At 54.1% G+C, this 15,611-nt stretch overlaps 1 protein-coding gene across 3 annotated transcripts in view; it reads left to right on the top strand.

Annotated features, from left to right (window-relative positions):
- Positions 1-15,611, top strand: part of Hmcn2 (hemicentin 2) — a 141,161-nt gene that overhangs the window by 30,590 nt on the left and 94,960 nt on the right. For all 3 annotated transcript variants that reach the window (XM_074052994.1, XM_074052993.1, XM_074052995.1), the window contains exons 9-15: positions 2,218-2,362; positions 2,809-2,930; positions 4,508-4,780; positions 5,726-5,867; positions 6,187-6,314; positions 6,785-6,898; positions 8,474-8,620. In XM_074052994.1, coding sequence (XP_073909095.1) covers positions 2,218-2,362; positions 2,809-2,930; positions 4,508-4,780; positions 5,726-5,867; positions 6,187-6,314; positions 6,785-6,898; positions 8,474-8,620 — 1,071 coding nt within the window. The remainder of the gene's footprint in view (positions 1-2,217; positions 2,363-2,808; positions 2,931-4,507; positions 4,781-5,725; positions 5,868-6,186; positions 6,315-6,784; positions 6,899-8,473; positions 8,621-15,611) is intronic.

The raw sequence follows: 15,611 nt of genomic DNA, 5'->3' as shown, positions 1-15,611 counted from the left end.
TATTTATCCACCTACTCATTTATCCATTCCTCCATCTGTCTGTCCACCCAACATGCATTTTGAGATCTACTAAGTCTCAGTCATGGTGCTGGGCACTGTGGACACAGTAGCGGGCAGGGCAGACATGGGTATTTACTCTTTCGTAGTCACTACCACAATCACAAACTTGGGGATACTAATTCTAGTCACCATCTTGAACACTTTCCATGGGCCAATCCTGGACCAAGCACTGGTTCTGAGGTGTGTCCCTGTTTTGAAGTAGGCAGAGTGGCTGCCCCTCACTGAGGTCCCACACGGAAGTGCTGGGGTGTGAATGATAAGGAGACTGAGACCAGCCTCCCAGGGTGGCTGTACACGTGAGACAGCACCTGGGTTCTCAGAGGCCACACTCAGGTCATGGACCTGTGGACAAAGGGCTGTCCATGCTCGGTAGCTGCCGTTACTATTAAGCCACTGTAGGAACATACCATCTTGTCGTCCCATCTTGGGTCACGGTGTATGGCTTCCTGTATGTGTGGTCTTTGCCAGCTCCTATGTCCCTGAGGTCTTGCCCTCTAGACAGGAGGCTCCCTGGGCCAGAGTGGCATCTTTGGCTTCCTAGCTCTGCCTCTGATCTTCCTCACTGGGCTTCATTGTCTTCCTCCTGCTCACTGTCCCCCTTCCCCTGGTGGTCCCTGGATTTGGCCACAGCACCCCAGCACTTCTTTCTGGGGATCTCAGCAAGTGGCAGTCCCTCCATCTACTTCAAATAGGGGTGCAGGGAAGGAGGGAGAACAGCTCCTCAGGCTGCCCAAGGTGCCCATAGCGGGTGAAGGATTTGAGGACCCGGGTGGGGTGCTGGAGCCCCTCTTCCTCCAGCGTCCACTCCCTCCTTGCTTCCCAAGCCTCTCTGCCTTTGGCCTTTCCAGTTTTGAGGAGGAATTTCAGTGGGGGGATAATGCCCAATTTCCCCCCCTTTCAGAGGATTTAGGACTTATGAGTGTAGTTATGGACTTGGTCATCATCTTGGGTCCAGATGAAAGTGGGGTCAGGATTGATATGGTTAGAGTGTTTTCTTCTTTCCCCAATTCCAGATCTGAGGCCTGGGCATCTGCCTTAGAGCAAGTGGCTCTGGGTTTGGGGGTGGGGCTGGGATCCTTGGGTCCTTTAGCTCATGGAAGGGGAGCTGAGCTGGCTGGAAGAGGCTTCCAGCATGCGTGGGAGCAGCGTCCACTGTGCATACAGTGAGGACGTGGCTGGCTGTCCAACACCTCTCTCCCAGGGGATATGGCAGGCAGCCTGGAGCACGATGTCATTGGCCGCCCTCCTCGCCCCCAGCTCATGCTCGAAGGAGGTCTGGTGCATTGTCTCACCCTCAGAGCATCTCACTGGCCTCCTCTCTGCTCTGGTGGGGACAGGAAGAGGGCAGCTGGTGGGCTGAGTGCTCACTCAGGCTCACCAGTGCCCATGGGCAGTGGCTGACCCTTCTGGGAAGGTTCTCAGACTTCTCTACTGAAGCAATTCCAAGTGTCAGGGAAAGAGAATGCCCCACCCGGAGACCACAGTCGGGAGAGGGGGTAGTGGTGTCTGATAAGGGGCCCCAAGAGGCCCATCACACGCTGTGAGATTTCAGTAAAGTCTTGTTTTATCTCAAAAATGTGTTTGAATTTTGCATTCACAGCCATCTTCCCGCTGTGCTTATTTTTAAATGGAAAGACTTCCCTCCAACAAATTTGGGCAAAACTGACCCTCCAGATAAAGGAGTGATTGCACAGCTCCACCCACATCCCTGGGGAGCCCCATCCAGTCTGGGTAGCATTTCATCAGACTGATGAAATGGTCCCACACATTGAGACAATGGTGTGCCGAGTGGGGCGGGGCTGGCCCATCCTGGCCGGTCTGGTGTTAAATAACTCCTTAAGCCATGGAAGTCACTGATGGAGCTTTCAGTCCATGTTTGTAACACCAAGTGCTTTCTAAGTGACACTGCTCAGAACAACACCGTGTAGCCAGAGGCCATGAGCCAACCCCCCCCCACCCCCCACCAATTTTGCAGAGATGGAAACTGAGGCTTAGGTAAAGTGATCTGCATTTGGTGACCACTGAATGTGGAACCAGGCGTTGGATCCAGGCAGACCTCCAGCTCCTTTCATTCCCGTGACTCTGTGTTGCTGGGTGTGCCGGGATCAGGCTGTGAGGGCAGCAGGGAGGGATTCTGAACACTGTCCTTGCCCATAGGCGCCCCTCTGGTCAGTATGTCCCCCAGGATCCATGGCTACCTGCACCAGCCCCTGCTGGTCTCATGCTCTGTGCACAGCGCCCTCCCCTTCCGGCTGCAGCTATGGCGGGATGGAACCAGGCTGGGCGAGGAACGGCACCTTCAGTGAGTGATCAATGGCCAGGATATTATTCCTGGCCACCTAGAGAGATCTCAGAGAGTGGGTGGCGGGAGAGGGAATTTGGTCTTGGTCACATTGTCTTGCTGGGCAGCCAAGCCTGGGGACCTGCAGCATGCTAGGGGTAGGGGACAATGAGTCTCCTGAGACACCACCCTCCTGACTACCACCTGGCCATCACTGGCTCCTGGAAAACTCAGTCCCTGGTGCCCAGCTCTGGGGTCAGGACAGGAAGGACCTCCCAGGCCTTCCCTTATGGGTGGGAGTCCAGAATTCAGAGAGGGCCAGGGGCTTTCTCAGGTTCACCGCATGTCGTAGTTTGCCTGAGTGAGGACAGGTGGTCTCTGAGCAGGACTTGGAGGCTCCCTGGGGCTGGCTGAGGCTGGGCACCCTTCCTGGGGTCAGTGTGACCACTTCTGGGAGTTCTTTGCAGGGCATCGGGAAACAGCAGCTGGGAGATCCCACGGGCCTCCAAGGTGGAGGAAGGCTCATATGAGTGCACGGCAGTCAGCAGGGCTGGCACTGGACGAGCAAAGGCCCAGGTTGTGGTCACAGGTCAGTTCCTGGGCCCTCCATGTTGCCCCTCCCCGACCTGGCTTCTCCTTCCAAATTTCCTCCCAGTGACTCCCCATCCACGAGGCAGGACACTGGCTAGCCAGCATCTGGGGACAGTTCCTCACCCAGAACATATACCCCTCTGCTTGCTGATCAGGCTTGGGGCTGTCACCCAGCACTGGCCTGTAGGTCTTGGGTGGAGAGGGGGCTTGGGTCACCCCATCCTGTCTGGCCTTAGTTCCACACTGCTTTTTTGGTCTGGCCTTTTTGGCTTGACCAGTCCCAGGTTCTTTCAGGACCACTGCATCTGTTGCAATCCCCATCCTTGAATGTGTTCGGGTCCCTTCGAGGATGGCACCAAGCTCAGAAAGATTAGAAATTCCACAGAGCATCTCAAAAGGAAATTGGTTTCATGTTTTACAATTATGAGTCTAAACTGTCTTGAAGAGCTAAAAAGAAACAATTTGACAACTGTACATTTGATTTTAAGGTTACTCTGGTTTCTGGTGGGAAGTCCAGAAAAACGCAAACATGCAAAGTGATGAGAAAGTATGCAAGCCCTCTTCTAGCATTTTGACCTTTCCTGTGTCTTCATTTGAACAAATTGAGTCACATAGAGGCCTTCAACAACCTAATTCTTAACATCTAACAAGGTGGCAAGTCAGCAGCTCCGTCTTGCTGGCGTTAATGAAACTGGGCTTGTAAACGAGGCGTTCAGGAACACAGGACAGGATAAGGAAACTCCTCTACCTCTTCCTTAGACAGTTGCTAATATTTAGGTGCAGTTACCTTTTCTCTTTTTTGCTAACATATTTTAAACTAAATTATAGTTCTCCTGACATTTCAGCACATATCCCTAAAATAAAAGAAGATTGTCTTATAAAGTTTCTGAGATCACACCTAGCAAAATCAGAAGTATCACCTTAACACTATTTAATTTTGTCTATAGTCTAGTTTCTCCACTGGTCCCCAGGTGTCACTGCTCCTTGGTTTCTGTACCATCGTTTCAGGGGCTGCAGGGCTGCGAGGCGCTTCCCAAGCTTTCGGACATCACCGTCATTGGCGTGTGTGTTCTGCTTAGGGTCCATTCTTTCCCCCAGGAGCTCAGACCTTTGTGCCTGTTAGGCTTTCTCTGATCCGTCATGGCTGTGTGCTGTACAGATAGCAGTGGATTTGGCTGTCCCCTCCTTTTGGGAAGCGTCTTATTTCTGCATTTGGCTGCTGTAAGCAGCTCTGCTATGGGCACTGAAAATAGTTCTGAGCGCATTTCTTGTGCCGCTGGCAGGCTCTTCTCATGCCTTTATTCCCTGGGGTGAGATTACTAGATCAGAGGGTGTGAAGATTCTGGGGCTCGTTCAGTCTGTGGTTGGCTGTGGTTTGTGAATGCGTGCATGATTGTACCCCTCTGAGGGGATCGATGGCTGTGGAGGATGAGCATTTGTCCCCTGGGGCAGGGTGTCCCAGGATGGAGAGAGATGCTGGTTAAGAGCTTTGCAGGCCCATGCGTCCCCAGAGATAAGGTGATAGCTGTCTTCTGCCTCAGCCCCTCAGGCTCTCCTGTGCTCCTGTCCCCACAGACCCTCCACCACAGCTGGTCCCTGGCCCCAGTGTGACTGTGTCCCCGGGAGAGACTGCCATCCTGTCCTGCCAAGTCCTGGGTGAAGCCCCCTACAACCTGACATGGGTCCGGGACTGGCGAGTCCTGCCAGCCTCGGAGGGCCGAGCCACCCAGCTGGCCAACCTGTCCCTGGAGATCAGAGGCATCATCCCCAGTGATGGCGGGCAGTACCAGTGTGTGGTCAGCAACACCAATGGGGTCACAAGGGCGTCCACCTGGCTCCTAGTGCGAGGTGAGGCTCTTCCTGCCACTGCTGTCTCCTCTCCAGTTCAACAGTCTAGCATTTACCCAGGGAGCCATGAGCCCATCCCTCTGCTAAGACATGAGCTCTGGCAAGCAACCGTTCATCGTATATCTAACCTAAGTGTCTAGTGCTGTAGTCCAAGCCAATCTCACAGTGTCTTGTCTCTTTTCCATGCCATCAAGCCCCTCCATTTTCTACCCTCCCCCCATACCTCAAAACCTAGGTCAGGGACTGGATGCTGGAGCTGTGTGAAAGCTCAAAGATCAGATGTGTTTGGTACAGATTGGGTGGCAGGAAGTAGATGGGGCACTAGACAAAGCAGAGGAAAGAGCATGTCTGGGAGTTTCAAGACCTGGGTGTAGCCTGGGTTTCCCAGAACTTAAATGGGTCCTCCTTTCTTGTGCCAGCAACTCCTGATTGGCTGCCTGCTGAGCAGGATTCAGAAGCACTCTCTAGACTCTGCAGGGAGGAGATTTGATTAGTTATGTCTGCTATGGGCGAAGGAGGGGTGTGTTTGCCTTTCTAGAGGAGCTGGTCCAAAAGCTGAGTTTCAGCCTCACAAGTCTGTTGCCAGGGGCCAGGATGGAACCTAAGTTTGGAGCTATTATAGGGCAGGCCTTGGGGTCCACTTTGGGGTCACTGGACACAAGATGGTCTCCAATGCTGGTAGCTGTCTGACACCTGATTCCCCAACCCCAGGTGCTCAGCCCAAACCAATGTCGCCACACTGGGAGGCTCCCAGGATGATGGCATCCCAGGGGGGTGCTGGGCAGCCACCTGGTCTCCCCAGTTCCCAGGGAAGCTGCCTGGGGGAGTCCAGCCCTTTGAGGAATTTGCTTCCTCTGGGAAGGATGCTGGGAGGGGTGGGACATGGGGCTGGGTACCTGGATCAGCCTGATGGCCTCATCCCCTCTGCCACTCCTTGGGCTGCAGAGACTCCAAAGGTCAGCATTGATACCAGGTCCCAGCGCTTCTCCCAGGGCATGGAGGTGAAGGTCAGCTGCTCAGCCACAGGGTACCCTGCACCCCATATCTCCTGGAGCCGTGAGGGCCTTGCCCTGCAAGAAGATAGCAGGTGAGGGCCTGGGACACAGAGCTCTGAGCTGGCGGTAGGTGGGTGAGGATTCCTAGGGGACCCTGTCTGGGAGAGTAAAGGAGAGTGATGTTTGCCCTGCCTCTGTCATTCAGGCCGTGTGATCTCAGGCAAGTCACCTTACCTCTCTGAGCCTCTTGAGCTAAAAAGAGATAATGTACATACAGTGCTTAGCCCACAGCCAGACCCAGAGCTGGCTGCTAGTGTAGAATGGCTGTCACTAGTGATAACTTGTTGTTGATGATGACACTGTGGAGCCACCACCCCCATGTGACCTGATGTCTTTATGAAACAACTCCAGAATCCATGTGGATACCCAGGGAACCCTAATCATTCAGGGCGTGGCCCCAGAGGATGCTGGGAATTACAGCTGCCAGGCTGCTAATGAAATGGGCACAGATGAGGAGACTGTCACCCTCTACTATACAGGTACCAGAACTGCTGAGTCTGCAGGACAGACACTTCTCTCCCTTCCACCCACAAACATTGGGCACTTGCTGTATGCCAGGCCCTCGGGATACAGCTCTGAGCACATGGTCCCTGACTAGTGAGACTTATATTCTGGTGGGGAGGCACAAAACAACCTGCTGATAAGTAACTAAGGTGCTTTATAAGATGAAGGAATGCACCACAAGGAACAGAGAGCAGGTGCCTGGTAGGTGGAGGTGAGGGACTCTCTGGGGAGAGGCGGCCACCTATGGGAACAGCACTGCAGGCAGTACGACCTGGCAGGGCAAAGGCTCTGGGGTGGGAATGAGCGTGGGTTGCTCAGAGACCAAGAGGATGCAGGGTGGAGTGCATGGGGCAGGTCGGGATGGGGGAGAAGAACCCCAAAGCTAGGACAGGCCTGGCTCAAGGGCACCGTGGAGGTCTGGCTTACGCGTTTCCTGCCCACACAGATCCCCCATCTGCCTCTGCTGTAAATGCTGTGATGCTCACTGCTGTCGGGGAGGAGGCTATGCTGGCGTGTGCAGTGTCTGGGGTCCCCCCACCCCGAGTCATCTGGTATCGAGGTGTGTTGGGTGGGGACAGCAGCCTGGGGATCCTGAGGATCTGCTTTCCAGAGAAGTCACTGGTGGGTGGGGACTACTACTGGGGACCTGGGAGGAGCTGGCTTGTTCCAGAAGCTCATATGGGGTAAGGAGCCACAGTGAGTCAGACCCAGGTTAGCATTTGGCTCCCCTGGGCCTCGTAACTTAGCACCTCTGAGCCTTAGTTTCCTCATCTAGAAAATGGGGAAATCAATGATAGTTACTTGTGTGAACTGAGTCCTTAGATACAGTGTTAGAACAAGCCTGGCCTACGAACTGTGCTCCTTGTGCCTATGACAGTGACAGTGGTGATGTGTGGAGGACAAGTATCAGGGTCGCTCTGAGGGAGAGATGGGTGTTTCCACAGCACCCTGTAAGATGAGTGTGATGGGGTCCTGGGGCTGTTGTCCCAGCTTTGCCTGGGTCCTTAAGGTCAGCCAGGGTTCCCACAGCCCCTCTCACCGGGTTGCACTCCACCTACTTTCTAGGATCTGCTCAGAGCCTCACCTGCACTCTGAGCCAGGCAGGACAGACAGCCTTGGCCATGCGTTATGCTGAGGGGCCCTGGCTTGCGGGTGGCAGAGGTTTCCAGATGCTTGGCTTAGTGTTGGTGACCCTGCATGTTTTGGCTAAAGCCTCCTCACCCTGCCCAGAGTCGCTTTTTAAGACCATGAGAACATTATGTTGAGTGACAGAAGCCAGTCCCCACAGCACAACACAGTAGGGTTCGTTTATGTGAGGTCCCGAGAGCAGTGCGAACCACAGAGATGGAAAGGTGATGGAGGTGGCAGGGGCTTGTGGGGATGGGCATCAGGTCAGGGTTTAATGGGGACTAAGTTTCAGTTGAGGAAGACGAAAGGTTCGGTGTGATGGGTGCATGCACAACAACGAGAATTGCTTAACACCACAGAGCTGTGCTTGGAAATGGTCCCGATGGCAAGGTTTATGTATACTTTATCACACTTAAATATTGAAAATTCAATCTAGTTTAAAAGCGGTATCAAAGCCAGGCGTATTTGTGCACACACAGAATCCCAGCATTCAGGAGCCTGAGGCAGAAAGATAGAAGTTTGAGGCCATCCTGAGTGACATAGAGACCCCATCTCAAATAATAAATAAATGGTATCAGAATCTCAGGCCTCAGGAGCTTCAGAGTGGTCATCAGGATGAATGTCAGGGAGGCAGGTGGTGGGGGTGGAGGGTGAGGTCACTCAGGGCTCTTCAGCCCGTCTAAGAGCAGATGCAGCCTTACTGGGACCTGGCAGAGAGAGGGGCCCAGTGAGGAGGCTCAGCTCCAGAATCCTTGGGCTTGAGCCAAGGCTCAGTGTTATGCAGAGAGGCTGGCAGACCCCAGCCCTGGTCAACAGAGGTATTCAGGGATGACTCAGCCCCTGACAGGACTGGACCCAGAAGTCCTGGCTTTGGGTGCACCACCTCTACCCACTCCTTCCCAGCTTATGGAGACATAGGAGCCCAGAGTCAAGAAAGCTTCAACAGCCCGAGACCCTGGCATCCATTGCAACCAAGGGCCTCAACCCCTTTCCATCTTTGGTACAGGGGGTCTGGAAATTCTGGCCCCTGAGGCCTCCAGTGCTGAGACACTGAAGATCCCTGTGGTTCAGGAGAGGGACACGGGCGTCTACACCTGTCGAGCTGTCAATGAGCTGGGTGAGGCCTCCGCAGAGATCCAGTTGGAGGTTGGACGTAAGTGCATATTTGATCTCCGGCCCCTGCCCTTTTCCCCCTTCCCTGCCCCCCTTCTCCCCTTCCTAGCCCCTTGCCCTGCCTCCAAGCAGGGAGGGAGCACTCTGCGACATGACTAGTGTGGAATTCACACCACGTCATTCCAGAACAGCTGAACAGAGGGGACGAAGAAGTGTTGGGAGGGAACACCCTTGGGGCACCCCAGGCTGCATGCAGTATTTCTTGCTAAGAAACAGATTGCCCCAAAACCTTGTGGCTTAAACAATAATCATTTTTTTAAAATTGAACAATTGGAGAGTGATGTGGCCTGGGCAATTCTGGCTAGGGTCTGTCACATGACTTCAGTGGATGTGTTAGCTGTCTTTTGTATTCTCAAGGCTGACCTAGGGTTAGGTAGTCTGCTCCAAGGTCACTCCCATGGCTGTAGGCTTCTGTCCCTCACCAGGTGACTTCTCCAGGGAGCTTCTCATGATGTGACTTTCCCCAGAGCAAGTAAGCTTCAGAGAGAGAAAGGAGAGAAAGAGAGAAGAGAGGAGAGGAGGGGAGGGGAGAGAGATAGGGGAGAAGAGAAGGTAAGAAAAGAGAAGGAAAAAGGGCACCCAGCATGGAACCCACAGTTCTTGTAACCACCCATTCTTGGGAATAACATCCCATGATGTCCTCCATATTCTGTGGGTCACATAGGCCAAGCCTGGGGCAGTGTGGGTAGGAATCACCCAAGGGCTGGAACAGCAGGTGACTGTGATTGGCCATCTTGCAACCCCCTACAGAGACGGTTTAGTTTAAGCTTGAGCTGAGAACTCAATTCATCACTGAGACCTGAGTTCCAGCCTTGTTCTGTCACTTACGACCTGTGTGCTTCAGTGGGGTCTTGGAGCCTCGGTTTCCCTATCTGTAAAGTGTGGTAACTTTCCACTTCCCTCCCTGCACTTCCATGATGGTTAACGATGTCTGGCACATGGCATTCAGCACAAGTTGCTAGAAGAACAGAGGGGTGATGATATTTTGCAGATGGGGACTCTGGGTTCTTCTAGTGCGTGGTCTTGGCTTGATCTCTACAGTGTCTAAGTACCAAGCCTGGATTCCAGGACTTGGGACTTGCTCAGAAGCCATGGGCACAATTTCTTGGCACACTGAGCTGGGACAGATCAGCCATGGTGAGGGACAGGTGCTGGAAGGCCTAGGACAGTATGGAGAATTGAGAATGTGCTAGTTTGGGATGGGTGGACCCGGATGGGCAGGGACTGGGTGGTATGGACAAGCGGTTCTCCAGGAGGCCAGGGTCCTGGCGGGAGCAGGCAGAGTTTGGAGGGTCTAGCCCTGGAGGAGATGGTACCATTTCAGGGTTGGGATCCTCCATCACTTGGGGTACTTTTGCCCTTCATTCATTCATTTGGTTCCTTATTCATTCCTCCAGCATGGTCACCAGGTGCCCGTGTGCCAGACCCTGTTGCCTTGGGGACATAATGGCAGGCAAGACACAGCATCTGCCTTGATGTTGCTCACGGGGTCAAGGAGAGAGCACAGAAAACAGGCAGTTAGATTACTGTGCACCGAGCATCTAGAGGTGGATATGCAGGGGCTGAGACCCAGAGTATAGGGGCTGGGAAGGCTTCCTGGAGGAGGCAAAGCCCATGCTGAAACTGGAAGTAAAAAAAAACAAGTGAAGAGCTGGGGAACAGTGTTCTAGACAGAGGGAAAGTGTGGGCAAAACTCCACAAGGCAAGAGAATTGAGGCAGAGAATGAGATGCAGACAGGGTAGGGAGGGGAGATGACAGCTGCCACCTGTTACAGGTGACCCTGGCCTGGGGAGCTGCCTCAGAGTTTGGGCTTTGTCCTGGGGGAGAGTGAGTGGTTGCAGAGAGGAGGACAGTGGGTTCAGACTGCTGTCACTCTGTTACTGGCCTTCGAGTGGGGCGGGGCGGGGAGTATGCTGATGACAGTAATACTCATACACTGACACTTCCGCTGTGCTTTCGAGCTCTAAGCACCTTTGTGACCCCTGGAGGTGGGGTCTTCATTCTTCCCTTGACAGCTAGGGAAAATGAGGCATAGGGAGGTTGAGTGGCTTGTCCCAAGACCACACAGCTGATGAAGAAAGCCAAGCGCTCACCAGCAGGGTGAGTGTAACCATCCGTCCTTCCCTGAACTCTGGGCTCCTCGTCGGCAAGATGTCTCTGAGATGTGTGAGTTAGGGACAAGGAAGGCCTGTGACCTGAAGCCACTGTCACTGCTTTTGCTGGAAGGTTCTGAGTGAGCAGAGGAGCTGGAGGAGGGCTCCTTGGCATTTCTGAGGGTGGCCAGCCTCTGCTCCACATCTGACTTCTTTTCAGCACAGCCTTGTTTCTTTGATGTCCAGGCTGGTGTGCCCATCTGGCCCTGTTCCTTTGCCTATTTACTGTTGGCTCTGGAACCTCCTCCCCATGTCAGAAGGAGGAGGGGCTGGCACCTGGAGCAAAGGCGGGGGCAGGGATGGAGAATGGCCTGGCAACTGTGGGTCTAGGGTGAGCCAGCCTGGCAGTAGTGATAGTGGGAAATCAAATTTCCTGCCCATCTGGGCAGCAGCTGTGGTCCAGCCTTCCTGGCCAGGTTGGCAGAGGCCGGGAATGGGTAGGCACTGTGCCCACTTCAATTTGATTCATGGTATTGGGACCCACGAGGAAAGGTGGTCTCCCCTTGTGCTGGTACTTGCGGAGCAGCCTGCAATTCTCAATCCTCCCTCCCCCATTTTTTTTTCATTTGGGGCTGGGTATTAAACCTAGGACTTTGCACATACTGAACAAGTGCTCTGCCACTGAGCCACATGTCCCCAGAAGGCACTTTTGAGCCACCTTCTGGGCCTGGTAGTTGCAAGTCAAGAGTCCTGGATGCTTCTCGGACTGAACGCGCCTTGAGCCTTGCTTCCCTCTGCAGTGGGGATGGTCGTGCTACAGTCTTGGCCGTGGTCCTTCACAGGCTTACCGAGTCCATGGGGTTGGCTCAGAGCTCACGTGGAATATGTGACGAGTGCCATGTGGGTTGACAAAGGCTCAGGGACGTGGGTGGCTTTCCATGTGACTGTGCCCTGCTTCTTATTCCCAACTAGAAGTTTCTAGTTGTCGGGTAGATGATCTGGGTGTGCTTTTGTGGGCACCAAAGACTTTCTAGCTAGCCTGCGGGGACGTGGAGAAGCCAACTGGGCTCTGTGGCAGCTGTGGCTGGTTTTAGGATGCTGTCTCTAGCAGGTACGGTGGGCACGAAGGTGGGGAGAGACCCTCAATACCAGGAAAATGTCCTAATTTTAATTTCTTTTAGTATCCGAAGAAAAAAGAATAATAGTGAATAGGGAAAGATGGATCTAGCCAGGATCGGATGTGGTTTTGTACCAGCATATTGTATACTTTTTAATCATCCCAGGGCCAGCTCAGGGCCAAGCAGAGGAATCTGTGTATAGGGAAGTCATTGTGAGTCCTCGGGTGGGACTCTGTGACCATCCCATTCCCTAGTCCCCAGCTCCATGACAGCCCCTCCACCAGCCCCCAGGGCTTCCCCCAGGGTTACCTTTGTCCGTCTGCGCAGTCTTCAGACCTGACCAGAGCTCTTGTCTCCTGACCAAACTAAGTCAGGGCTCTGCTCCTCTGCACCTGCCTGTCCCCACAGGGCACTGGGCAGTAATGAGGAGCCAAGGGACTTAAAGGACTAGAGCCAGGGTGAAGTTAAGAGGGGAAATCGAGGCCCAGATTGGCAAAGGGCTTCAGTCTTGAAGCCATCGTCCAGTGGGGTCGATGCAGCAGGAGCCTGCCCAGGCTTTTGGACTCAGGCCCGTGTTCCTTGGTCACCAGGTGACAGAGGAACTACATCCTCACCATTGTCACTTCAGTGTGTCCTTTAGCATGATGGGGGCTTTTCCCTGTAGAAAATCCCAGGGAGGGAGAGGGAGAGGAGTGTGGCTGACCAGCTGGGGCTGGTCACCTCCAGTGCTCTGAAGAGGCCTCCTGTGGCTAAAGCAGCCTCCCTGACAAGTAGGACCCTGTCTGTCCTCTGTCCTCTGCCCCCACCAGGCACTTGACAAGCAGTCCTGCCTCTCTCCCTCCCTTCCTTTCCTCCCAGCAACTCTGGGGGACAGGCCTGCCTGTTGCTGGTCGGGTCCCTGTGGCCTCAGGGCAGCCTGGTAGTGGGGTTTTCGTGCATAGGAGACAGAGTTGGAGGCAGCTGGCAGTGATGGACTCACAAGGCCTGACTTTGTCCTCATGCCCCTGGAAGCCCAGGAGCATGTCTTGTCACTCTGGCTATCGTGATGAAGTGCCACAGACCGGGCACTTGCCCAGCAGACATTTGTTTCTCACGGTGTGGGAGCCTGGAAGCCGGAGGCCAGAGGCCAGGGTCCCCACGTAGTAGCCATGTCTGTGAGGAGGCAGCCGGTGCCTTGTCCCTGTGTCCTTATGTGGCCTGTCCTTGGTGCAGAGAGGAAATGAACTCCCTGAGGTCTTTCCTAAGGCCCCCTGTGATGGGCGCCCCACCCTCACCACCTTATCTAAATCTAATTCTGCCTAAGACCCCATCTCCAATGCCATCACCTTGGGGTTAGGGCTTTGACATATGAACCCTGGGTACACAGTACAGCCATGGCAGTTAAGGTTTAAGCAGGGGGAGCCAGGCTCTGCCTTGCATCCTGGGAAGACCCTCCTGGTACTGTGGTGAAGGCTCTGAGATGGGCTTGAAGGTGGGAGAGTGGCTAGAGGAATGCTTGCCATGGCTGAGCTAAAGGAGAAGTGAGGGGAATGAGGACAAGGAAGAAGTCATGGCTGTGACAGGGAGGATACTTATTACTCTCTCCCAGGCTGGTGGCCAGTGTTCCTCAGCAAGCCTTTCTCCATCCTGGGTATTCCAGGTTCCCCACACGGCCCTTCTTCCCACAAGCAGGTATTGCACCTGCTGCTGACAAGAGGCCTTTCCAGAGCATCCTGGTGGCTGCCGACCATGTCCCCCCATCTTTGGGTATCTGAGGCTCCTGCCCTGCCTGTAACCTGCCCAAGGCCAAGGCAGAAAGAGCCACTCCTAGGGAAATAAGGTGGTGATGGAGACTGCCAATTTCTGGGCTGCTGTGGTGGAGTCAGTTGGGAGTCTGCATGGTAGGCACTGGCACTGGAAATCAGAGGTAGCCAGGCCCTTAGATGAAGCCTTGGGAAGGGCTGGGCATCTCTGGCCCCTTCCCAACATGCTGCAGGAGTCAGGTCCAGCCTCCCACCTGCACAGCAAGGGACTGGGCCAAAGGATCTTCAGTTGAGGTACTTGTCAAGGGCTCTGGGGTCCCACCTTATTTGGGGGAGCTCTAGGAAGGTAGGGATTGCAGTTTGCTGAGTGGGGTCCAGGGTGGGCAGCCAAGTGTAGATTTTGGCTGTGTAAAGATTGACCCTGCAAGACTGAAGAAGTAGCCGTGGCTCAGATATCCATCAGATTGTCCCTGATCACCTAGGGGGTCACAAGGGTGGGCGGAAAGCCTGGGCTCTGTCCCCAGTTCTGCCATCCACTTGGAACTGGCTCCTCAGTTTCTCTGGCTTTCAGTTTCCTTGTCTGTAAAATGGAGATTGTGACAGTACCATGGCGTTTATTGAGTCTATCAGTGAAGTCATGTTTCTGAAAGTACTTTCTCCAGGCGTAGTGTGGATGCTAAATACCACCCTTCATACTTAACCTTGCTTGGCATTATAAGTGAGCCAACTGGGAAAGGGATAGAAGAGAGTCAGGGGGCAAAGGTGGCTGTTTTGGGGCTAAGGAGGGAAGGGGATGGAAAAGCAGCCCCAGAGGGAGCAGACCTGAGGCCTGCTTGGAGAAGGCTACATATGGACCCTGCTAAAGAGGGTGCTGGGGGAGGCAGGTTTGGGGTACCTGAGGCTGAGCCTATGAGGGAATGGCAAAGAGCTGGACTCCAGTGGCTGGAGCTTGGCACGAACGGTGACCCTATCTGGGTCAAGCCTGAGCAAGGCTCTCTCGCTTCTGGGCTTCAGTGGCTGCCAGGCCCCAGTGAGGAAGGGTGGCGTCTGAGACTGGTTGGAGATGTCCTTCCTCCTCCTGGTAATTTTCCGACTTGTGTTTGTATCTGCTTGGAACTTCCCTAATCCCCAAGGCTAGGAGGGAAATTTGATGTCATAATTTGGATGAGTGAGGGAGAGTTCTGGAGAGAGACAGATCTAACAAAGAAGAGGCAGCTTTTCCAATCCACTGGGCTCAAGCAGTTCACAAAAGGCCAGGGACCTCCCTGGTGAGTGGGCACAGGGACAGGGGACAGGGGGCAGGACAGTGTCCAGGCTGCAGAAGGGAAGGCAGGAGCATCTAGGGTTGGACCCGCTCCTGGTCTGCTGAAGGACAGAGAGGACCTTGGGTTTCTATTTGGGGAAATAATTTGTCTTCTTCCCCCATCCCCACCCCGATTATAATCAAACAGCCTTGAGAAGGGCGTGGGATTTGGAGAGTGTGGAGTGAGTGTCGGCAGTTCCCATCCCTGTGCGTTGTTTGGATTTTTTCATGGCCCAGGTGACCAGAAAGTCCTTATCTAAGCCTATCATCCTGGTGTAACTGTTAATACGGCCACATCATTTATAACAGGCAAGTTTTAATTTGGGGGTGTTTTAACATGCTTGTTTCAAAAAAGTTCAGCAAATAGGGAAAGATGGAAGAGAGAGTGTGGATGACTTGTGACCCCATAAAAGTGGAGTTTTGGGGTGGCTTAAAATAGATGGGGCCATGGAAATGGGGAGGTGACAGGGCTCCTTGGCCTTGTCCTTCCTCCACACTGGCCCAGCCAGTGAATCCAGGACCCCTGGGAGGAAGCTCTTAGGGCCCAGGAGAAGGTGAGGTAGAGGTGGGGAGTCTGGGAGGCAGTGAGGCTCATGCTCAGCCAGGGTGAGCCCTGACCCCGGTCAGCCACGTCTCCATCACACTCAGCCACACACTCGTCCCTGTGGCTGGAGGGTCCCTTGCAGGGTGTCGCAGCCAGGAGCAGGCATGTTG

The sequence above is a fragment of the Castor canadensis genome, chromosome 13, assembly GCF_047511655.1.
Source record: "Castor canadensis chromosome 13, mCasCan1.hap1v2, whole genome shotgun sequence".
Taxonomy (NCBI): Eukaryota; Metazoa; Chordata; class Mammalia; order Rodentia; family Castoridae; genus Castor; species Castor canadensis.
Note: the sequence above shows the minus strand (reverse complement) of the source record. Positions and strands in the feature narration are given on the sequence as shown.